The sequence below is a fragment of the Podarcis raffonei genome, chromosome 5, assembly GCF_027172205.1.
Source record: "Podarcis raffonei isolate rPodRaf1 chromosome 5, rPodRaf1.pri, whole genome shotgun sequence".
Taxonomy (NCBI): domain Eukaryota; kingdom Metazoa; phylum Chordata; class Lepidosauria; order Squamata; family Lacertidae; genus Podarcis; species Podarcis raffonei.
The window spans coordinates 55,826,964-55,853,004 of NC_070606.1; the positions used below are offsets into that span (position 1 = coordinate 55,826,964).

A 26,041-nucleotide genomic window follows, 5' to 3' on the forward strand; every position below is an offset into this window, starting at 1 on the left:
TAACAAGTGTCCTGACTTCAAAAGCCATGAGGTTATCATTATGTGTGCTCTAACTGCAAAGGAAAGTAGTGTACACTGGCAAAGTGTGGGATCCTTTTAGGCCATCTTAGTAGAAGCGTTACTTAACCCACTGAGGTTAGTTCTTACGAGAAAGCTGATACTCAGAAGCAAGTTATTTGTTGCCTGGCTACATTCTCCCCCATGCCCCCAACTTTGTCCCATCAAAGCTCATGGTGGCCTGTCAAACTGAAGTGTAGACTACAATACACAGAGGGAGGCTTCAGAAAGAGTTCTCACACCTCAGCTTTCAAACAGAAATCAACTTGCTCTCTGAATTTTTACTGAGAGAAATATATTGGCTGGGATCATAGCTAGTGGCAGAAACATTCCCTGAGCCAGAGTTCCAGTTGTGGGATGCTCCAGTGGTGGAAGCAGTAGACACGACAACGCCTAATTAATCTTTCTCCCTGCACTCCTTCCCAAATCTGTCCCAGAAGGATGGAGGACCTTCAAAGGCAGCATGAAAAACATTGACACAGTGGACTGCAGGCGGTATTGGCAAAAATGGCCTCCCAGCTTCTGTTCCCTTGCATCTCATTCTCCCTTGCATCTCAGATGCCCACATAGAATCCAAGTCCTGGAGTTCAGTGGAGAAAATCAATCAAAGCAGTCCTAGAGACAAGATGCTGGGGCATATCTAAAATAGCAGTATGGCTGAGCTCCTTGATAACATGGCATAGGGTCATACTGTAGATGCCAGGGACAGCACATAGCCGATTTGCAACTGCCTGCCTTCATGATTCTGAGTAAGGTACTCCTGCTTCCACCACAGCCCCACGGTGTTCACAGCTAAAAGGAAGGTTTCCATCTCTCTTGGTTGTTAGTCTTTTTTTTTTTTTTTGGAGGTGGGGATCCCTTCACTATACATGATCATTTCAACCAAAATTTGAAACTCCAAAATATTTGGCATATCGCCTTTTCTAACCTGTGTCAATGATTACTCCCTGCAGGATTGGCAAAGCCTATGAACTTAGAGGCTGTTGCAATTGTTTGCATTACACTAGGCACTGCTGTATCCTATATGGTGAATAATGTAGACACTCCCTACATCATTCTCACCACTTCCTATAATATTATGCAGCTGAAGTGTGTGCGTGCATGTGTGTGCGTGCATGCACACAAACACATCGTTGTATGTGCACATGAATTAGAAGACTGTTGGGTGATGTGCAAGTGAAGTTGAAGAGCACCGTTTCTTGAACTAAGGTTGGGTCTCTGCTCTGGTACAAATTGAGTGTTAGGATCTCTACTGCTACAATGCCACATATAGGGTTATGGGTTTTTATTGTTGCCACCTCTCTGCCTTCCTCCTAAAGTGACCTCCCCCTATTTCTGAAAAACCAGTGCTGCAGGGAGGTACACTGAACAGAGCTGCACCTGTACTTGGTGTTTCTGTCAGCCATCAGTCCGGTGATGTAGTACCAAGACACATGAGGAAAGAGTAGCATTCAGTTGATGTATTACAATAATACGTCAGTGGTGCAATGGTGCTTTGATCGTGCTTAATAACTGTACAACTGCATTGATGAGAATGCCAAGAAAAACAGAAGGAGAGAAGTGATAGCATGTATATAATTCCTGTTTCATGTCTGAGTTTCAGAACCAGCAGATAGTAATTGTTTTACTGTGTTTCTCTTGATTGTTTTATAACTTACAATCTTTGAAACATAACCTGATCTCCCTTAGTTTGAGTTTAAAGAGTGTGTGACAGGCAGGTTCTGTTAAGAACTGCAAGATGAACAGTGCAGGTGTCATGGTTTAAGTTGGGGAAAAGGGGTTTGCACACAAATTTGCTGCATACATGCACACCTGCTTTCAAGGTAACAAACCCCTTCTCTACATTTTAAATATTACATATTAAATGTATTTAATATTATATATTAAATATTATCACCCTTAGTTTGGGCCAAAGTATTTTGTTGTGAAAAGTCATTCACAGTAATTGCATTGTTTAAGTCCAAAATATTAAGAAACATGGAAATACTCATTGAGCTTGATCCAGAAATCCATGAGTGGAGTGAACCACACCTATGAATGAGTTGCTCTGGGAATCTGAAGATGGGAAAGGACATTTTGCCAATTGTCCTTCCCCTTTCCCCCTCAAAAACCACCCAGGCACCTGAGGGACCATCTGGAACAGTGCAGGATCAGGGGAAGCCACCTCCTCACCTTTTTGCAGTAGTTTCAACCAGATCTACAGCCCCAGATCTACTAAAGATTTTAAACAAGGGACTAGCGGTCTGCCAACAACTCTCATTAGCCTCTAGGCAGTGTGTGTAATATCAGTTTTGGTTTCATATTGGCCTTTCTTCATCCTAGCTACAGTGTCATCACCATGTAGCCTGATTACAGATAGAACAGTGGCCTGATCCAGATGTACGGCTTAAAGCCAAGTTTAGAACAAGCCTGCTTGTTTCTTTAGGACCCTGTCAGAGCCCTCATGCCTCCTTTCCAAACCCCAGCACCTCACTTTCCAGGCTTTGGGAAGGCAGCAGGGGGGAGGGAATCAAATGTTGCTGAGGTTTGCAAAAAAAAAAGGCCTTGCATCACCCTGTTTTGTGATGGTGATATGTATTCCTTAACTTACTTCAAAATGTGGCAAGCCAGTGGTGCTGCATTTGGATTCCCTCCTGTTCATTCTACTGAGTAGGGCCCATGGACTTCTGCTCCACTGTCCTACCACTGCTGGGTGAAGCATATGTTATGTAGCACTGAAACCTAAATGCAGAGGCAGGGAAGGCTCCTCTGCAAGATGAAGCATCCCCACCAACCAGAAGCCACCAAAAGAATGCAAACTGGCAGCTCTGATGTACAAAAATACATTTATTTTCAACAATTTCAAAACCACTGCCTTTTTTTTTACAGTAGAAATATTCAAATGGAACAATAAAACCAATAACAGTATATATATGTACTTATGTATATATATATGACTCATGCATTTGTCTTACTTCTTTTAAAATAAGTATTGCAGTTGTCTGTCTCATTTAAATCTCGAAATGAAAGGAGGGTAGGGAACAGTGCCAGTTTGCCAGCTTCCAACAACAGAGGATTTGGATTTCCATTCTGTCATTCTGGCCAAGCTGTGTTCGGTGAAAAACTCCATGAGAGGTTGATAAGTTGGGTTAATATTGCCCCTGGCATCCTGACTGGCACAGGATTAGGCAGAGTTGCTTTGTATCCAAGGCTGGCACAACACATAGTGGACTCAGCACTTGAGTCAAACTCAGGCCGCACAGATGGGGGGATGGTCTTTAGGGCTGGAAGGCAAGATGTCATGCAACACCTAGTCCAAACAAGAGGGATTAAAGTATCATGACTTAGTAAGTGCCAGCAAGAGAACATAGCCTTCTGTCTCCTCAGACGGCTAACCATTTGACATCCACAATCATAGGCTGATTGATCTCTCTCCACCCTACAGTAATCTTTCTCCTTTTTCTTTGGCTGCAGTCTCTATACCTATTTACCTGGGAGTAAGCTTCACTGAAATCAATGGGCTGAGTTAAAATGTATAGCATTGCACTATCTTTATACTTCCAGAATAGGTAAATCAGTTTTGGTGTACGCTGCAACAGAGAATTGTTTGGACACAGAACTTAGCACACTTCAGTGACTGAAGCAGGAAGTGGGGAAGGGATTCAGCAACTATATAATTGGGAAGGAGGAGGATGGGTTATTCTATTGCAAAAACCTCAAAGCCAATAAACAATAGAGAACAGGGCAGAGCTGACCCAGCCGTGAGGCAGGTGAGGCCGCTGTTTCAGGGGGCAGAAACTTGGGGGGCCCCACCTGCCCCATTGCCACTGCCAGCAGTGAAGCACTGCCACCAGTGGTGTCACGTAATGCAAGATCTTGCAGAGCATGCATTTCAAAATACCATCATAGTGGCACTCTTTCCAATCCCTAATATGGCTATTGTTTTGGATAAACCATAAACTAGCTGCCTATAGGTATCACAGACTTTTTCAACACTCCCTGGAAAGGTGGTGTGTAAGATCCTGTTCTGGAATGTTGAACAAATTAAATGATAGGGAGCTCATTTAAAATGAATAAGGGCTGTCCCATTTAATTAAATTGATGAGTTTAAGAATATGACTCCAGGATATGACTGGTTTTAAGACTCAGCACCCCATGGAAATAAATCTGCTGTCCAATTAAGAGGATATGTTTAGGCTTCAGAGTCCCTGGAATGTATGGAAACATTCTGGGCCTTAAATGACAATGAGAATAGATATATTTGCAGAAATACACTACCCGCCTAGGACTTTTTCAGGCTCATCTAATGGACGAAGAAAGCAAAACAATAACTGTAAGCATCTCTATTAAAATAAGCCCTACTGAGTTCAGCAGAACTTCCTCCCAAATAAGTATGTATAGGATTACACCCATGTGTGTTTCATGCTGAGTCTTTATCTCCTAAATCTTATAAAACCCTTACCAGTAAATAATGTTGCCACCCCTTTTTTCTTAGCAAGTTTTCCAGAGTTTTTAACATCAGGCAGAAATTAATCATGTGTATCTTCAAGCCAATATAAGCTTCAACTGTTGATCACCTGGCTGCTACTAAGGACATAGGAGCAGTGACCACATTAATTGCTTATATTTTCAGCATCTGATTCTATCAAGAACTTCATTGTCTTAGGATAAGGTTTTACTTTTAGAGATTTTTTTCCCCTTCCATGGGTGACGGTTTGAGTTTATGGGGGTAAGAGGTTGAGGAAGCCACAGTGATTACACTTTTATACTATTGAATACTTCCTTCAGTTGTGTTTTCTACCTAAAACCACATTGCTGAGCTATTTTTCTTTCAGTGTAGTGCTCTATAGTCGTGGAGCCCCAGAGGGGCACATGGCTTTAAAATATAGCTGCTTTGGAAGGAGACTGTTGGGAGAAATGGTTCCTTTACAGATATGATGAAAATCCTCGTGGCTGATTTACATTTGCCAACACCATGACCAATTTGGCCCTCTTCTGAATGGTTCGTCCATTGTATGGACTTTTTTTTACTGCACAGACATGATTTCAGACTAGTTAAGTAATCAGGCATAATTAATATCATTAATAGCACCATTAATATAATCAAAAACTGCTTCACCAGGAATACAACTGCCATTTACTTTACTGCAATGAAAAAGTCCGCCACCTGTAAATCCTAATGACATTGTCCCATTACTTCTCAAGGCTATTCAGATTGAGGATAATAATACGCCATGGTATTTTTCAAAAGCTGGCGTTTCTGATCTCATATGCATTTCACTGGATAGCTGCTAAGAACTAAAAATACTAGACATAACCAACACAGAGAGCCATCATCCCCACCACCATCATTTGCCGAATCAGAAACTGGAAGTCCAGTAAAATGGCTGTGTGCTAAATGCATGCCACTAGTAACTAAGACTAGTCAGGAGAAATTCTGGGGAGGCTAGAGGATTAAAAATCAAACAGGACTGTAATAGGAGCAACACCAAAGGATAACAATCCTTTGCACTGATTTCATTAGTGCAAGGATTTATGCTTGTGCAGCAGACGTTTATCCCCTCTCCTCTCCCACACATGCCCTGTGCCCTCTCCAAATCTGCTCTGGAGGGTTGAGGGGAAATCCAAAACAGATTTAGCAGGTGTGCAGGGGGAGAAAAGGTAGGTGGAGCACAAGCATAAATCTTGGATACTATCCAACACTGAATGCAACCCAACATTGATGCCACAATTATTTGATCTTCTCAAACTGAAGCATATTTTCTTGCACAACCTGTTAAATAGACTGGGAATATAATGGACTCAGCATAGTGTTTCTAAGCTAGACTCATTCCAAGCCCTACACTTCTGCTTCTGAGGAAGAACCAATATCTTGACTGTATTGCATTTTGAAGTGTTCACAACCCAGATATATTGCCTTCTTGTTGCAGGTCCCTACCAGTGTCAACTGAACACAAAAAGGAAAGAGTTAAACATGACAGACAACTGATACGCGTCCAGATCTCCCATGTGACACAGCTGCTCGCCGCAGATCCCCAGTGAACTTCTCATGTGGGTGTGAAGGTGTGTGGGTGAGTGTGGTTTATTCATTTTAAATTTATCTTTTACTAAACATTAAATTATTTATCAAGAAATAAAAAGGTATTTACATGGTAATTATCTACAGTATGCCATCGGTTTCCTCAATACCAACAGTATCAACATGCACCAGCAAGGGCCTCATTCATAAACTTGGTCAGATGTGCCAGCCGTTATTTTGTGCAGCCTGCCCACCCCCATGAGAATCTAAGGAGTCAACTTCAGAAGGCTTTATTATTCCCCATTTTAAAAGATATACAGGATATTATATATATGTATATATATACTCAGTTGATTGAATCCAACAGGGTGTCAAGCGAGAATAGAACCCTGCATTCATTCTACAGGAGCAAGTCTAGTATGAACAATTAAATAACCTTCTGAGACCGCCACTGGCAGAATAGCCCAATTATTTTCTGAAAGGGGAAATAGAGAATGTGCCCAAAAAATTAAGTTCAGGGTTATATTATTTCTGGTTTCCATGAAGTCTTGTATTTTTTCTTCTATTATACAGTTTTCCAAAAACTGAATTTATGAATGTGGCCCCAGAAAACAAAATAACACCAAAAAAAGAAAAAAGAAAACCACATTCTGCGCCCCCTCCCTCCCTAATAATAATAATAATAATAGTCCTCATTATGACATAGAATTTTCTTTGTAATAATAATAATAATATTAATTAAAAATAAAAACTCAGAAATTTTGTAGTCAAAGTGGTATTCCTGGTATTAAACACTAGTGCAGTTGGGTATTTCCTTTGTGCTTTCACTGTTGGAGATCGTTGAGATGCTCCCTAAGAAAAAAGAAAATGGAAGAATTAATGGAGGTCACCAAATTTGGATATTGGTTGTGGCACAGATTTTCCTTCTTTGCCATGGTGTATAATCGAGGGGCCTTCTCTTCCTTCCAGCAAAATCCCACCCAAAAATGTCAAAGCAGTGTACACAGTAAACAATTAAGTCTACAAGTTAATTCATAGTGACCAATGGTACACACAATGGAGTTACACCAGAAAAAAACGTTGGAAAGAAAAAAATCTTAATGAGGCATCGAAAATTTAACACCATTGACTGTCTGATTTCAGTAGAAAGTTCCACAAAGCACTAACACTCTGTGCTTGGTGACCTTGGAGTGGACCTCAAGGAGCATGCAGGACGACTTAATAGTGCCTCTTTTGATTAGACTACTGCTTAATTTTTTTAGGCACCTCATGTAACACAAGAATTGTACTACCACCAGACTGCAGTAGAGAAGAGAAGATGGAAGCATTTCCTCTTCTTTTGTTCATTTTCTTTCCCCCCTGTGCCCTTTCCCCTAAAGGGGCCTGTCTGTTCCCATTTGCCGCTCCAAACACTGCTACCCTAGGGTATCTTGGCTTACCATCTCATCCTTCCTCATTTGCCCTATGCATCAGTTACAGAAATTAGCCTGCCAACATCTATGCATCTGCAAAGAGCTGAGCCACTAAAATCTCCAGAAAGAATTAACATTCTAATATTCAGCCACGATCTAACATATTTCTCACGACTCCTTCTCATGCAGAGACAGCTAATGGGTGCATATAACTAAGCTCTACAGCTCATTGATTTCCGTGAATCAACTCTGAGCAAAACTTAGTTGAATACCACTCAATGTCAGCAACATGCATTCACTCATGGCAGAGGACAAGGGCCAGAGAAGACTCTTAATGAGCATGAATTGCTGAGATGTCATTGAATGAACAGGCAGGTTGTTTACCTATAACCCGTGTGTCCAGCTCTTTGTCCATGAGTTCTTCAGGGTCTGTGAATTCACTCAGAGTGATCTTGGGGGCATTTTCACTTTGGCTGACAGAACCAATCATTTCCTGTTCTTTGTCATGCTGGACTTGAGCATAGAAGTTAATCCATGGGATTTTCCTATGTTAAAAAGGGGAATAAAATAGATTTTCATTGAGATGGTCTTCCCGATTTACAGTAACAGTTGCCTCCTCAACAGTGAATATTATATATTATACCACAAAAACCAGAGGAACAAAGCATGACAGGAATATAATTTACACTTATAAAAATCTTAGTACGGATGCCTGGCCCGCATTGAACAGGAATCTATTTAATAATAATAATAATAATAATAATAATAATAATAATAATAATAATACAGTGGTACCTTTGGTAGCTCTCAAACAAATCGGGAGTGAGTCTTCCGGTTTGCAAACATTTTTCGGAGGTCAAACATCCAACTCAGCTTCCACAGCTTGCAATTGAGTGCAGGAAGCTCCTGCAGCCAATCGGAAGCTGTGCCTTGGTTTTTGAACTGTTTCGGGACTGTTTAAATTCATCAAACGGACTCCCGGAACAGATTAAATTCAAGAACCAAGATATCACTGTCATCGAATTTATATACCACCTTATACCGCCCTATACCCAGAGGTCTCTCAGAGCGGTTCACAGATTCAATACATACAATGTGTACCAGGCAGCCACATCTGGCAGGCTGAAAACTGAAAATGTTGTTCAATCACAAGTAAAATAACAAAAAAGTGGGGTATATTATTCTTATTTTTATTCTTATCTTACCATTACCCGCCCGTCACCCTGAGGTCCTAAAGCAGCTTACAACAATTTAAAATACAACATTAAAAACAATTTTAAAAACCTACAACCACAAAGATAACATTTAATAAAAATAACATCAAGTAAAAATAGCAAGAGTTCAAACAAATGCTTAGATTATTATAGTTAGATTTCCAGTATTTCTGCATCATAATCTGAAAGGCCATTTTCTAAAAAGAGAGAGAGAGATTTCTTTTCCCATCTCATGAAATGGATCCCGTAAAACACCCTCTCATGCCATTTTAAAGTCCAACTGTTGACCAACAGTCCCGTGGCTTGTCCTCCATTCCCAGATCCTGTTTTCTCTTTGACCCTGATCTATTTCCAGCTTCTGACTCTCTGCAGACTGCTGACTACAGCCTAGCCCTCCCACCTCAAATAATATCAGACTGGATCAGATAGATGCCTGACATCAGAGTGTATCTCATACCTCGATGAAAGAGCAAACTCTTTTCTGCAAGGAGTTATGTACATGCTCTGAAACCTAAGATACTATTCAAGCAGGTAACATGTAACTAGCTAAGTTCCTCCTCGTCTTCTTTCCCAAATTATTTGTACCTTTACACTTGGCTTCATTGGTTTTAAAAGGCAATTCTCTGGAAATTCCCACTGGAAATTCCTACGTGCTCAACAACATGGGTCTAAAGCTACCCATTCTGTATTAAGAGTATTTCACAAGGTTTATGGAGAAATAAATAAAAATCTTCTCTCTTTGTTTATTTCCCCCCAGACCGGGGCTGAAGGGAGGGGTCCTGAGCTATTGGGACCAGAAATTCCCCAAGCAGCTGAAAAAAACTGGGTTGTGTCAGGGGGTTCATCCTATGGTAGCAGCCAGCTGTAATTCTCTTTTTGGAGGGGTGGGGAAAGGCAAGAACAAAATAAAGAAATGTGGCTTCTCCAAGATCTGTCATGGATGAGTTTCTGTCTCTCTTGAGACCCTTTGTGAGAGGAGACCCACAGCCAGGCTAACAGGCTCCATTTCCTTGTAGCATTTTTGTATTAATTCAGCAGCTGGATTAATTGTGATTTTGCTGATGACCCTGACACAGCTGACAGCTGACATCACAGCTGCCAAGAAACAAATCTTATGAGTTATCTCAGCCAATAAGATTAATCAGTAGTGATGGCTAATGACACACAAGACGGAAGGAGGGGCACTGAGAAGTAGCAGCAGAGAGGGAAGGAAAAGTGCACTGAAGCACATCAGAACAATGCGAATGTTTAGTGAAGTGAGTATTTTCCATTAATTGACCTTGCTGCATCTCGGAGCATCACAGAGAAGAAAACATCAACATTTGAAGATATGTGATGCTGAATGTCTCCCTATGGGGCAAACGTCCAGAGATGACTGTCTGTTCCTGCTGTCTGAGTCACTGTGAGACATATTTTTCACTGTAGACAGTAAATATTTGTGTAATGCTGTCGTTCTTTTTAATCAGTGGACAGGGTGCACAAGTGAGCCTTTCCTTTTGGCTTCCTTTTACATGGGAGTGTTAAACTGGGAGTGTTTGAGATGGACAGCATATTCTTTCTTAACCTTATTTTCTCTGGGCTGGCTTTGTCCAATACCTGTGATAACAATTTATCCTTTCTGCCCTTCAACATCCTCCCGGTTCTCTTGCAAACGAATAACTAAGCTCATTTAGCTTTGGTGCATGCTTGCCTGATTTTGTACATCTAAATTAGGTCAGTAATAGCTGATATAATGTGTCATCATTGCTTTGGAAAGCTTGCCTGGGTTATTTTCTATTTTCAGCATCTGTTCTGGCTGTTGGGCCTTTTAAACTTAGTCAGAGTTCCAGGGGAAGCTTCCTTCTCTGCAGAATTAAAAAAATGGTGGGTCAGATAAAAGCATATATATACACACACCATTTCAGAGTGAGACTCTGAGATCCTAGTTTGGTTCAGGCTTTCATCAAAGCATCTTTCAGAGGAGACTTGAATAGATACATTTTCAAAACAATATATGAGAAAGATACCCAGAGATGTAATGGGCTCATTAAAAGGAGTAGTATATGTGGATCCCTCATGGCAGAAAACTCCCCCCCCCCACTGTACCTATGAAAGGACCCCATGCCAGGCATGGTGAGCTATCTGAATGGAATAAAACCTCTTTGTACCATTCTCTGCGCACCTCAGAGCAGCAGAAAGTAGCATCAAAGGAGAATTCAAGAACCATTTCTTCTGTCTTCAGTGCTGGATACATCAAAGCAAACTTTGCTGAGATAAAGTATGAACATTAGCCATTCCTCCTTTCTCCCCAATACACATGTGTCTTAAGCCCAGTTCTGAGACATTGTAGGTGTCCCTTCTCCCCTAAGACCATGCATTGTTTCCAATGCCTGAGCTTCTCACCTCCATGTGTCTACATTCATGTTGACCCTTTGCCTCTACGCCTAAATATATGCCAGCTTCCTTTGGTTGTGTATCTGAGGAGAATAAGTATTTAGACTGAACTTTTACCCAGTGAGAATGTAGGTTTTGCAGTACACTGCCTTCCCCTGAGCCTCAATCTAAGCTTTCAGACAGTGGCCTGGTTAAGATCCTCTATTGCCAACTTTATGAACAATTATTTAATATCCTGGTTAGCTGACCAACATTAAACCAGAGTTCCCATTTTGGCTATAGTGGGAAATTCTGGTTTATAACAAACCAGAATCTCCACATGATGCTGGCACACAAAAAGAGAAGAAGAGGGGCAGATGAGGGTGGAGCATGCAGGCCTGATGCTTGTTCCCAGCTTCATAAATCACAGTTTATAAAACCAACACCTTTGCATCCAAATGGGGCCAGTCCCTCTCCAGCTCACGTAGCCAAAGCCATTTAGTAGAAAGACAAAGACGTACAGAGATGTGGAATATTATGTTTTAATGCTTTAAAAATGTTTAATGCCAGCTGTATATTGATCTAGCACCAATGGCAAAATTTCTGTCGGATAAATCAGCCTTATATAACCAATATGCTTAACTCTAATTAATGCATGAAAGTATTAAGACCATAGAGTAAGCTCTCCTGCCAGGCTTCACTAGGTCAGAGCTCCTCACTTTGGGAGGAAGGAACTGACCAGTAATGATGTCTGGGTTGGATTTTCCAAGCTTAGACCGTGTAGCTTTAGCAAGCCATTTTTGTGTTTCTATACAAATAATTGACAAACATTTAGCATTTTTTGTAACCTAAGTTAAAACTGCCTGTGTTTTCTGGCTGCTGTATGGAAAAGTACATCTGACCTTTGAAGAGTATGTAAGTAAACCATTTTTAGCTTACCAAACATGAAGCCGCCTTCTATGCTAAGGGGAAGTGGGGAACTTTGGAAGAAACTTGGAAGGGGATATTTTAAAGATCTAACAGCCTATATTACCACACTATGCTTTGCTTCCTGTTTTGTGATTTTTAAATCTCTGTAGAGGCTCTCTCAACAGAGAGTACTTGCTGCAAACCTGAATATAGGCATCCAGGGAATTTTCCTTTTATTCTTTTAAACAAATTACAATATTTTACTAAAATACTAGCGGTTTCCAAATTGCAATGTGTAGCTAAGTTTGGGGCTGTACAAAGAACAACCCCTCAAGTTTTGTTTGTGTTTGCTTGCCTTGAAAAGTCCTGTTGGTGCTGACCTTTAAAGCCCTAAATGGCCTCAGCCCTGTATACCTAAAGAAGCGTCTCCACCCACATCATTCAGCTCGGACACTGAGATCCAGCAGCGAGGACCTTCTGGCGGTTCCCACACTACGAGAAGTGAAGCAACAGGGAACCAGGCAGAGGGCCTTCTCAGTAGTGGCGTCCGCCCTGTGTAATGACCTCGCATCAAATGTTAAGGAGATGAGCAATTTTATAATATTTAGGAAATATCTGAAGGCAGTCCTGTATAGGAAAGCTTTTTAAGGTTTAATGTTTTATTGTGTTTTTCTATATGCTGGAAGCCACCCAGAGTGGCTGGGGCAACACATTCAGATGGGTGGAGTACTATTTATTTATTTATTTATTTATTTACCAAACAAAAGTTTCCTTGACTATCTCTAATGTGGTGTTTATTACTGTCCATGTAGTTAATGCCTGAAGCATTGACATCTGCTCAATGGAACTAAAATGTACCTAATTGAGAAATAGAAAAAGCTTCTGTGGATCACATCCTTAGTGCACAGCAGCAAAATTCCTTTTCCACCTTCCATGCAGATGAACCAAGGATAACCACAGGCTTCCTTTAGAATAGGACTTTGTAGAAAGAGAAGCATTACTATACGTACTGTGTTTGAAGCAAGTGCCCCTCCTTGCATCACACTGCTGCTTTTAAAGCCCCTGGGATCACGCCACCCACTGGCTATTGGCTAAAATCGCCTGGTGTGATCCCAGGGGAATGGCCAGGACTTATTGCTCCTTCCCCCCCCATTTTAACCCTATCAGGTGAGCTCTTGGGTCCCGCGCGCAACCAGGACCCTCTGTTATGTCCCATTTGTTGACCATAAAGAACAAAATAGAATCTAGAAACACATATTTATTTATTTCTTTGCTGGAAACCAAAATCTCCATCTAGCTTTTAGTAAAGGAGAAAAACAAACCAAGATTAGCCTCCTTATACCATCACTTCCTTCACGGCAAAGTATCTTTTATTTCCTAATGGATTTCCTCCACGTGCACATGTAGCACAACACAGCCCAGCTTCCAAGGCTGGAGGACAGTTTGCAACGTGAATGCCGAACGAGTCGCTCGAGCGCCTGGCTTCACGCAGGCTCCTAATAAACTGCTGGTGTGTGTGGCAGCAGAGTGCCAATTGTAGCAATCTGCAAAATTAAAAATTCATGCAAACACATGTTTTCCCTACCTTTGCTAAACTGAAGCTCAGCATTCTAGCAGCAATTCTACCTAATCACAAAAGTACACATTGCTAATAGACTTCTGGATCCGACGGAAAAATGGGACAGCGCTAAATATTTTATATTCCATTTGTTATTAGGAGCAGCTGCATTCTTTTAAGCAGAGGGGGAGCGAGCTGTGAGTTGATTGAAGATGCAGTAGGATCCCATCAAGAAATCAGTGAGACCCAAGCAAGTTGAAGCTCTTGTCTCCTTTGCTCTATGCTCCTGTCTAGGTACTAATGGGGATTTCTGTTGTTGCTTGGTTTTTTCTGCCCAGAAACAGGTATACTAAAAAACAACAACACATAGCATAGAATCTAGTTTTGGTGTTTTTTTTTTTAAGTAATAAGTGAACCTGTCTTAATTGTTTGAACTGTGTATGTTATTTTAAGAGATAAGACAAGTCTGCTGGACAGTGGCCCATCTAGTCCATTATCCTGTTCTCACAGGGAGCAACCAGAAGCCTGTGAAAAGTCTGCAAGCTGGACATGAGCACAAGACATTTTGGCACTTGAAGGAACTGCAAACTGCTGCTCCCCACCACCAGGGAAGAAGGGGTGAGTTAATATCTACATAGAAACGGAGGGAAGAATCCAATCAGCCTTACCTGATGGTTGAAATGGGAATCAAAGGACATCTTGGGTGGGTGAGAAGGGCTCCTCTCTGAGTCATGCCGGGTGGGTGCAGCCCTCAGGAGACCCCAGAGGGCAGCCCCTGTCATTTACTCCCTAAGGGTAGGAGGAGACCAGCAGTGCCTTCTATTTGCCAAGAGGCTACTGTAGAGGCAGCATAGCGGAGGTGGGGGGGGGCTGCTGAGAAGACAGATCTGGCCTTCAAGGACTGTGCTGCAGTAGCAGCAGCAGAAGGCAATGTGTTCCATGGATGCCGGATCTGTTGCCCCTCTGCAACCTGCTGCCTGAGGCAGTTGCCTCACCTTGCCTCATGGGTGGGCTCGCCCTGGTCTAAGAGCACTCTGCTCACCTCTGATTTCCAACAACTGGTATTGAGAGGATGATGCCTCTGATAGTGGAGGTAGAACATTGCTATCATGGCTAGTTGTCACTGATAGCCTTTTCCACCAGGAATTTGTCTAATCCAGTTTGAAAGCAATCCACGTTGGTGGCCATCACTGTCTCCTAGGGGAGTGGGTTCCATAGTTTAACTATTTGCTGCATGAAGAAGTACTTTCTTTTTTCTGTCTTGAATCTTTAAAGATTCTGCTCCATTCAGATTTCTTTAACAACATTATGATACTGGCAGTTCCCAATTAGCCCTAGAATGGAATTTGCCTTTATTCACAGCTGTTGCACACTGGGTTGATGTCTTCACCAAGCTCTCTGCTACCACGCCAATGTTTTGTCACTGCCAGTTCATACCTCATAAGTGTCTATGTGAAATTATTATTATTATTTTGCCTTGACATTCTTCATATTGCACTTGTTTACACTGTAGTCCACTTGACACTTTACTGCCCATTCACTCAATTTATTTTAACTTCTGCATCCCACTTTATAAACTCAAGAGTTTTTTAAAACCAGCAGCTCATAAGGCAACTGTATTGCTCAGTCTTGTAAATACCTAGTTTCAGTTGTGATACTCGTTTTCCTTAACACTGGCTTTATTCAGTAATGGCAGCTTTGGCTTTGAGCTTGCTCAGACCTCAGTTTGCAGAATGCATGGCATGCAACTGCAGAGCATGGGTTGCATATTGCCTTTTACAGCGGCATCTCCAGCCCCTTTATCAGTAACCTCAAGCACAAACAATTCCAAGAGGTGGGGTTTCTATTGCCCAACAAACCGCTTAGAGATTTTACTGCAATCAGGCGGCACAGAAATTTTGTTAAATAAAAATTCCCCTCAAACTCTGCAGGTCCTCGTTTTGTTTAAGGCAGCTTTGGCAGAAAGGAATTCCTCTCTCTAATGCCACATCCCTCCCCTTCGACTGCGTTCAGGGTGCCTGTCCGCTTTCTATCTCACTGTATACTGGGATAGGTGGGGTTCTGTGCCCACTCTTGAGCAGCTGTAAGAGCAGGATAGGGTGAGGGAAGAAAGCTGCAGCAGGTGGAGATGTGAATATGCCGCTTACAGAGAAGCAGTCCCTCCCTGACATGAAGGCCATAAAGTTAACAGAGCCCATCTGGGTTTGCACCTGGCATCCCTAATTTAAACTCATCTCCTGCACTGATGTAGCTTTATTGTTAAACTCCCAGGGGGCTAATGCCAGCACTGGCAGCGCTCATCTGTTCTTCAGAGAGGCAGGAAACTTTGATGTGGAAGCAAATGGAAAAATGCAGAGGATATAGGAAAACTGGAAGGTACTCCATAAAAATGCTATCTTTTCAAAGCAAGGGATCATATATAGCTTTAATAAATTATCAAATGCTTATATGCATTTTCTTCTGATATGACCACTATCCCCTCCCCCATTTTTATTTGTTGTGGGTGAGTGTTACATGTGTACAATTTTTGAAGTTATGGAACACTTGTGGGAACCAAAGGTTGATGGCAGTTTATGAATGGTACTTTGTGACTTTTCTTCTGCTCCATCACTTGTAGTCTATTAGAATTACAGACTATCCACTCCAATATCCAGTCCTGAAATTTCCCTTTATCCATTGACAGTGCAAGGGGCTACCACATCCAGGGCAGGCGGAAAGCTTGAAAACATTCCAACCTAGAAGCCGCGTTCCACATCAGAACTTCCACTTTTAGTAAAGAAGGTTAGTAGAGTTCATTATTTCCTTAGGGATTCTTTAAAAGAAGCCATACCTCATGTGAAAGCTGACATGGTTATTGTCCTTTTAAATTGTGTTTCCAACCATGCAAATTCAGAATTTGCATTGATGAACAGATTTTGCCCAGCCTTAATTTGGTCCTGGAAAGATTTATCCCCTGGTCACTTGGGTTTTGCTCCTCTCCTGTGCATCTAGGTTCATAAAAAGGTGACCGAGTAGGTCTGAGAAAGCAGAACTTCATGCTATTCTAGAGACATTTCTGCTTCTTGGATTGAACAAATATAAAACTAGCACTTGTGAGACTGACAATTTCCCACAGCATAGTAAAACTGACCTGCACCATCCAAGATGCTTTTGTAGCTGTGTCAGTACAAGTTAGCATGGATTTTTACAGGTAACCATTCTTTGGGCAGCCACTATTGCTATGCCCTAAATGGTGAAAATTATCTTGTAATGAAATCTTTGAAGAATACGAAATCTGATGAGGTCTATTTGGGGATCTGGATAATTGCATGTTGAACATGTATCTGGGATATCTGGATTAATCAAACTGCAGATCAGTGATTGACCAACTAATCTCAGCATTAGCTCACTCCTTGCAAATCAGATAGAATATGAATCACCTACTTTGAAGACACTTTGCTCATTTTGGTGCCATTTAAATAGCACATTGTGGCGTATAAAATGAATTGATAGAAGGCAATACAGAATATAAGACTCTCAAGTTTATTATCTGTATTTTCTGTGCCTGTTGTTTATGACATATAATAATCAAGATAAAAATTATCAATGATCTCTGATTAGTAACCACATTTCTTCAAATGTGGCAGAACCACAAGGAGTTGGACAGAGCTGCTGCATGTGTACATTTTTCATTGAAGCAGATGCTCTTTGACTACCTGATTTACTGGAAGTGTATAGGTGACAATTCTTTCATGCAGGAGGATGCTGACTCTGGGAACACTAAGCACGTTTACTTCTGTTTAGAGCTGATATTTAGGTAAAGAAAATCCAACAGTGGGCCACTGACTAGAAAACAATACAATTAGAATTAATTATCACCCATAGAATGATGCAGTATTGCAACCTAATTATATAAAAAATGCCTTTCATATATATAAAAAGTTGCTAAGCATATATAAACAATAGTAGATTAGGGTCAGTAAATGACACTGGTTAGATGTGTTTATACATATACCGTATTTTTCGCTCTATAGGACGCACCGGACCATAGGAGGGGGAGAACAGGGAGAAAAAATTCTCCCCCTCTCTGCTCAGCGCCCCTTCAGCGAAGCGGCAGGAGAAACAGAGCCCCTTCCATTTCTCCTCCCACTTCGCTGAAGGGGCACTGCGCAGAGAGGGAAAACTGTGTAGCTGCTCTCCGGCGAAGTGAAGCCTGGAGAGCAAGAGGGTTCGGTGTGCACCGACCCCTCTTGCTCTCCAGGCTTCAGGTGGCTATCCGCAAGCCTTCTGAGCACAGCGAGAACTCCCGCTACGCTCCGAAGGCTTGCGGATAGCTGCCTGAAACCCCCGGAGCGCAGCGTGAACTGCCGCTACGCTCCGGGGGTTTCAGGCAGCCTTGCCTCTGCTCCCAGAGCTTGCGGGGCTGGGGGCGGGGGAAGCCCGATCTTCCCCCGACCCCAGCCCCCACAACAGATCTGGGAGCGACGGCAAGGTTGCCCACAGCCTTGCCTCCACTCCCGGAGCTTGCGGGGGAAGCCCGAGCTTCCCCCGACCCCAGCCCCCAGAACAGGTCGGGCAGCAGCAGTCGCTTCTCCCTCCTGGGGAAAAGCCTGCAAGAGCCGTGCGAAGCTTGTGTGCAGCTCTTGGGGGCATTTCCTGCCTGCCTCCCCCCTGCATTCGCTCCATAGGACGCACAGACTTTCCCCCTTAGTTTTTAAGAGAGAAAAAGTGTGTCCTATGGAGCAAAAAATATGGTAAATGTTGTAGATCTATCTCTCCAAATTCTTGGGGAAGTTGCAGCATTCCATAGAAGCAGAATGAGACATAATTATATAATCTGTACACAATCAGACATCTGGAAAGGGACATATTAAGGACTGAAATGATGCTAGTCTCTTTAGACAATCTGCTTCCTGAGATGACAACCCTAGAGTTGGTATGCAATTCTTCCAGCAAGGAAAAATTGTACCTTTTTAGATAACTCAGTCCCACAATGACCCAGTGACAAAGATCTCTATGTAAAAAGCAGTCAGCTGCATTGACCCTTGTATCATTTCAGAAGGACGGCCAGTGGAATGGATGCAGACATAACTAATGTCACTGATGGGACTGTAGGTGGATACATATTCCTACACTCACTGCACTGGAACCAGCAATCTGGTTAGAAATACATCAGGCTTTGAATGCTGGATGACAACTTTACATGAATGGAAGCTCTGGAGAGTTAGAAGGGTTAAACAGCAATGGAGAAAGCAGTAAGTGATTATACCCATCAACCAACAAAGGTTTTCTGTATTCACCAAGCATAACTTCAAAAAAAGACAGACAAATGTTTATGTCCCATCTGTTACTGTAGAGACAGTGTTCAGGTGGCTTACAACATTCTGAAATTGCTAAATAAATTAAATAATGAGCAGCACAATAAAAATAAGTACCATAAAGACAGGGACAGAGACATAGCAGATAAGAGCCGCTTAAAAAGCAAGGGTTAGGAAACAAGACCTTATCACTTACCATGCGTTTTAAGCCTCCTACCATACACTGAAGAGACTGTGGGGTCCATGCTATTGGCCCACCCCTCATGTTGTTTGGGTCAACTAGCTCTGCCTCTGCCGCCCGTGCATTGAGGATGAACTTGCACAGAAGTGACTCTGACATGCTTCGAAGTCTCTGCCTGTAGGTTTCCCTGTGTTCCTGGAGCTTGTGCAAGAATCTAGGACACAGGGAAACCTATGCATACCCTCATGTCTAGGTACACAAGTTTACCTGCTGGTGCCCCTTCTCAACACGTGGCATCCGATCGAACTAGTTAGCTTGCGTGGCATCCAAAGGGGTGGGAAGAGACTGTCATAGCTCGCTGGCCCCCTCAATATGTGGAGCCCCTTTAATGTAATCACTTGCAGTGTCATATACAGGGAAGGTGTCATTCCAGGTGAAATGGTGGCCCCTTGTTCCTTGCTTCTTAACCCCACCCCCCACATACTGAAATGTGTCCTGTTCTCCAAAGGGGAGTTTTGCAAAGGTGCCTGCCCACCTTGGAGCTAGAGTGCATTCTCATTATCACCATTCTGATTTGGACAAGGTATTTCCTATCCTACTGCACAGCACATGTGACAGGAAAAAGAACTGAGTGGAAGTAGTTACATTGAGAAAAGCCTCAGAAGTTAGGAGAGAATGTGCTCTACCCTATTTCCCCAGTTGGAGAGGGTTGAGGATGCTGAGTGAAACTCATCCATTCTGAGCACACACGGCTCTGTGGACCGTTATGCCCACAACACACACCTTGATTTCTCGCATCCACACCTTGTAGGAATCTTCTGTCCTCCCTCTCCCCTTTCCCCTCAAGCCATAAGCCTTAAAACGTCTTTGAAATCCAGGTTCTGAAAGTTCATCTTCAGACGGATTTTCTGTAAATCACAGAGGAACAGCAACATACCTTTTAAACTTGTAGATTAAAAAAACAGCCAAGCCCACGAAGACCACCGACAGCAGCATCAACATGGCTGAACTGCTGTGCCCGGCACCAGAGTCGACGAGAGGTGCTGGGAAATGAAAGAGCAACATGTTATGCAGAGAAGTCTTTAACTGCAGGGATGAGGGAAGTAAGAGGGAGCAAGTCATTCTCTTTCCTTTACTGCCTCCTCTTGTTTACTAGCACAGGCATGTGGCACATGCTGTGTGAGAAAAGGCAACTTACATGGACAAGCAAAAAAATGACCCCCCCCCTTTTAACACAAAGCTATAATTTCTAGACAGCACCATAATAAAAAGGAAGCTGCAGGCTGTGTGCAGACAAGCAGAGGGGAGAAGCCCTGCTCCACCTCACTGCTTCGGTCTGCTTTAGCCTCAGCCTTTTTCATGGGTTTTGTTTAACAGTGAACCAATAAAAGCAAGCGGGAGGAGGCAGGGTTCAGTCTCTTGTGAAGCTTGTGGCTTTGAATTTAGATTGGGGAAGGTGGATGCAAACACCAGTAATAAATTCATTCATAATTCACCCACTGAATTATCACAGAGTCATTATGGTACATAGACTCAACAGCTTAATTTGCACATAACACTAAGCCGAAGTATGGCATAGCATGAATAAGCAAACATGCAGGTTCCCAGAGCAATCATTTGGTTTTTTTATGCTTGTAAAGGTAAAGGACCCCTGGGTGGTTAAATCCAGTCAAAGGCAACTATGGGGTTGTGGCACTCTTCTCGCTTTCAGGCTGAGGGAGCCGGCATTTGTCCACAGACAGCTTTCGGGGTCATGTGGCCAGCATGACTAAACTGCTTCCGGAGCAATGGAACACCGTGACAGAAGCCAGAATGCACAGAAACGTTGTTTACCTTCCCACCGCAGTGGTGCCTATTTATCTACTTGCATTGGTGAGCTTTCGAACTGCTAGGTTGGCAGAAGCTGGGATAGAGCAATGGGATCTCACCCATCACTGAGATTCGAACTGCTGACCTTCTGATTGGCAAGCTCAAGAGACTCAGTGGTTTAGACCACAGTACCACCCGTGTCCTATTTTATGCTTGTATATCCCACCTTTCATCTAAGGAACTCAAGGTGGTGAGCATGGCCCTCCCACTCTCTGTATTATCCTCACAACAATCTATTGAGATAGGTTAGGCTAAGATATGGTGACTGGCCCAAAGATGATTGCGGTTATGAGCTCTGTTCTCCCAAATCCTAGTCAAACACCCAACCATTACACCACACTAGCATACAATTGCTGTGCTCCTCCTTCAGTCCAGCTGATCCATTGCCACCCAAGACTAAGCCAATATTTGGCTTAGCATTACGTGCGAACCCAGAGTCATGGTTGGTCTAACAGAGCAGTGAACCAGGAACAAACCTTGGTTACAATTCATAGTTTGCCTGGAACAATACAAACCATGAGCCCAGATTCAAACACAATGTGAAGCCAAACCATGGTTTAGCCCTGAATAGCACAGCAGCAGCAGAACTAGGGGAGGAGTGCAGCAGTTGCAATCTTTGCTCTGGAAACCTACACATTTGCTCATTCACACTAAACCAAGGTTTGGTTTAATGTGATGTGTGGAGTGAGACAGGAGTGGCCAGCACACACTGCTAATTTCCCACAATGTTCAGAACATCACATGTGACTGGCACATTTAAATTAACCACAGTGCCAAAATTCACGCTAACCCAATTGGGTATGTGATTCTGGAATTTTTTGCTCAGGTCAGAATTATAAAAAAAAGAGATTCAGCAGATCAGTCTCCAGAGCAGTTTTTTCAGTCATAATCTGAAATGCACTCACCTGAGAGCAAGCCCCATTGAACTCAATAGGACTTGCTACTGAATAGTCAGGCATACGATTACTCTGATAATGTTGTACTCCCAATGAAACTCTGATTGATTGTTGTGCGAATGAGTGACCGCACCATCAGACCAAACAGCTTTCTCTTTGATGAGCATCTTTGTTATTTGGATCAATTATATTGATTGTTTCTTGCAAATCTTTTATGTAATTGTCGTTCACCAACCAGAGCAAAAGAAACCTTGGGGTTTGTTTTTGCTTGTTCTTAGGGGGCAGTGAGCAGTTACATTTTTCAAGTGGCTCTCGAAACGAAAGTAGCATCTCCAGGGGGCAATACAACAATGTACACCTTACCATCAGCAAACATATACCAATATTGCAAACTTGGAAGGAAACTCACAGAGAACTGATAAGCTATCTGACTGAATTATAAAGGAAATTGCCCTCTGCTTGTTTTTTGCTTCCCTTGAACCAAGACATATTGAAGACTTCTCCAGCTAGAAGTCTGGAAGTGATCTTCAAGTGTGGTGTCAAGGTCCATAGTCAGAAGGCAAACAATTATAATCAATCTTTCTTTGGCTTTCTTCCTAGTAGACCTAAGGCTAACTGCAAAGAGTTGCATTGTGTAGGGTTCCTTGCCAGCTTACCTAACGTTAGTTGAGTGACATACACAATGACTTCCACTCCAGGCTTCAGCTCAAATTGGACCAGATTCTGATTCAAAGCATTGAAGAGGATTTCAACAGCCTGAGGAAACAACGAATTATCCATTAACAACAGCACTTCAGAAACTATAGGAAGAATCCTCACAGACACTTCCAACATACCAATGGAAAAGTCATCCTCTCATTGTCAGACCTTGCATAGCAAAAAGAGCACAATCCACAAAGATTTGAATAAATATCTTTTTTAAAGGGGAGAAACCCCTAAATGAGAGGGGAAATCCTCAGCCAGCCCATGGATGACAGAGCATATTCTGTGGAGATGGAACTGACTGTCATGGAGCAAAAAACTAGGACGAGAATAGCTGGAAACCTTACCTGAGCCATTCCACGCTGCAACATGTTGCTACAAATCCAATTTGTTTTTAAATTACTCCTACCATGCAATTCCCACCCCCACACAGAAATGTTTTCATAACCCTTAAGTTACTCATATTGGGCACAGCCAGGTATTAAAGTGGCATCTTGAAGGGCGAGAGGCAGACAATTTTCTGCTGGTTTAGTTTTGAATGAAAGTGTTATCAATAATATGAAGTATAACACAAAACTTTCAGCATCCTTCAGTGAGGGCCTTTTTTCCAGCCGGAACTAGCAGGAGCTCAGTTCCAGCACCTCTCAGGTGGGTGCCATTGCCATTATGAGAGAACAAGAGAGGCGTTCATGGTGAGTTCTGGCATCTGTTTTTCTAGAAAAATAGAACTGCTTGAAGTTTCCTTTTTTGCAAGGGTTCTCTGTCTGCTTTCCAACTGAAGTCCCTTACACCTCATTCCACAGTGTTTAGGCTGGTTCCTCAACCTTCTCTGGGCAGAATTTTTGGGAGTGTCTAATGGACTGTAGAGGAAAGAAAGGGATGGGGAATTTGGAATTTCCCTTTTGCGAGCTTCCTTCCCCTTGTGGCTGTTAGGATCCAAGCCAATGTTGTTACCCTTTAACACTTATGACATACATCCAATTTCCCTGCAGAAACTTCTTTCCACATTCATATTGCCGTTGCTGACTTGCAGGAAAAAACCTGTCTTGTAACCTTTCTTTTTTTAAAAAAAAAAAAGATATTTATTGAGTTTTTCCACCTTTATACATTAAAAAATCCAAAAGGAAAAAACAAAAAAGTTAAAAACACATAAAGTTTACAATCCTTATTTTCAATAACATATTTCCCTGACTTCCCCACACCTCCCCTTCTTATATTCCAATTCAAATTGTTAATTCAACAAGTTCTTGTCCCCAATTTTTGACCTTTTTATATTTAATTCATTTAAAAAAAACCCAATTTTAACTTATAAACATCAGTATTTAAACATCACTGCTCATTCTTAAAACTTTTTTCTAAAGTCAACCCAAATTCCCTTCCACGAATTCCCCAATTTTCATACTAATAACAAAACAAAATTTAAAAAAACAGATTATTATTCTGCACCCTTTGAATTCCCAAACCCCACCCCACCCTTTCCCGGTTTCAATCCCCAACAAATGTCCATCAGTCTTAGTCTACTATCAGCCTGGAGACCTCACATCTGAGGCTCTTAATTCTCTCTCAATTCCTCTCTGCCGGTTTTTTTGGTAGTCCTTAATATTAAACACCAGATCTCGGAGAAGCTCTGTCCCGATAGTGTCCATATTTCTTCCAGCCAGACCTCCATACTTAAAAGTGGAGCCTGAATCTTGTTTCTTACTCCTTTTAAGTCCAAATGTCCCAAAAGCTCCAACTTTCACCTTAATCAAATTTGTAATCCATAGGTCTTCAGATCTCCACATAAGGAGATCTCTCCATTCTTCAATCTTCAATTCAAAACAGATTTTCATCATCCAGTACTTATTTTCCTTTGTAGCCATCATGTCAGGCCTCTGGCTCTCCTTCGTCATCTGCAACATTACATCTCCTTCTTCCTTTTCCTCAGAAACAACATATATCTCTTTCTCCACACTCTCAAATATTTCAAGTTTCTCTTCTTGTCCAGCTGCATGGACTTCATGAGTCAAGTCCTTATCAAATTCAATGGATTTGTTTACTGTTATGTCCAGAATTGCAACATTTGTAGCCAAAACATCAATTTGGCCTTGTAACTTTCCCAAGAGAAGAAACACTCTGTCCAATTTAGCTTGAATTTTTCCTCCTTCAGCCATTCTTGTAATGTCCCAAAATCCCCTCTAGAGGGATTTTGGTTACTTTATCTTCCTTCCAGTTCACATCCAAAAATCAAGTTAGTTTGTATCAGTTTTTCCTTGTTTTCAACAAAATATAACCAAATTGTAGCAAATATATCCAGCAGAGATAGCAGAAACAAAGTTCTCTTTTTCCTTCTTGACAGCTAATTTGACAGCTGTCAAACTCTTCTATATCTCCTCAACAGGCTCTCTCGCGGATCACTCCCGGGTCCGGGGGGGGTGGCACTTCAGCTCTCAAAATTAGCTCTTATCCTCCAGTGAAATTACTTATACTGCCAAATCGTGAAATTAATGTCTTTTACCCAATAAAGAAGAAATTCTCTCGACCTTAGTTAGCTAGTCCTTGCTTTAGATTATTTATAAGACGGGGAGATGGACTTCCTGTTTGCGCCTTCCCCGATCGTGCCTAATTCAAAAAAAAAAATTTCTTTACAAATCCAATTTCCGTATTACTCACGGGTTGTTACTTTTATAGTCCAATTGTTCACAAGAAGAAGTCAGCACTCTCCAACCATGGCATGCGGCTTCACTCCGCAGGAGAAGCAGTCGACTCTCAGCACCGCGCCACTCACCCCGTCCCCCGTTCCGAAGCCTTTAAAAAGGCTCCTTCGCGGGTCGGGGGGCGCAAATGGTGCCCGCCGAGTCACCAAGTTCACAGGCTTCAGCGCCTGTGATTTCTGAGGGTCCCCGCATCGCCGCAGCGGCAAGACCCGGATCCTGCGGAGCCGATTCCCTCCGGAGCTCGGAGGGAATCCGCCATTAGCCGATGGCGCTAACCCGGAAGTCACCTGTCTTGTAACCTTTCAAGGCAAGATCTACATTTATAAGGGAAAGAAATAGCCTTTCAAAGCTTAGCATCTGAAGAGTCTACATTCTAAATATTTAGTTAAAAGTGCGACTCGGCCATGTAGATTCCTTATTAAACCTCGCAATCTTGATAGTCTCAAGGCAAGTAACTAACTCCATCTGGGTGTATTAAAACATATTGAACATCTGCAAGTTCTCAAATGACTTGGTGTGATAAAAGGGATCCTGATCAGTGTGCAGAGGTTATAGAAGAACTGGTGCAGTGTAGAGGTTAGAGACAGAAATCTCAGCTGTGCTGTAAACACACTGAGAGAAATAACAACAACAGGGTTGGTCTAATGAATTCAGAACTATTGTATGTGAATCCAATTCTCTAGCAGCTTTTCAAGCAAAAACTAAGTGGTCATTTTGGAGGCAATTTTGTTCTCCTGAAGCCCTGTGCACTATTTGCTCCATGCAAAACTTGGTAAGAATGATGGTACATCACAATATTGTCCCCAGGTCTCAGGCAAGGGAGGGGCAAATGAGAGTTTTGCCGTTGTTTCATCCAGTTTGCATTTGGGGGGGGGGGAATCATTTAAAAAGAAAAGGCAA

General features: G+C 42.3%; 1 protein-coding gene across 1 annotated transcript in view; it reads right to left on the reverse strand.

Moving 5' to 3' along the window:
• Nucleotides 1–2,865: 2,865 nt before the first annotated feature.
• The window catches only part of SORCS3 (sortilin related VPS10 domain containing receptor 3), a 431,276-nt gene continuing 408,100 nt past the window's right edge, over nucleotides 2,866–26,041 (reverse strand). Inside the window, exons 24-27 of the mRNA XM_053389270.1 lie at nucleotides 22,400–22,499; nucleotides 19,916–20,021; nucleotides 7,852–8,012; nucleotides 2,866–6,907 (exon numbers count right to left, since the gene is read on the reverse strand). Coding sequence (XP_053245245.1) covers nucleotides 6,843–6,907; nucleotides 7,852–8,012; nucleotides 19,916–20,021; nucleotides 22,400–22,499 — 432 coding nt within the window. The 3' untranslated portion in view covers nucleotides 2,866–6,842. The remainder of the gene's footprint in view (nucleotides 6,908–7,851; nucleotides 8,013–19,915; nucleotides 20,022–22,399; nucleotides 22,500–26,041) is intronic.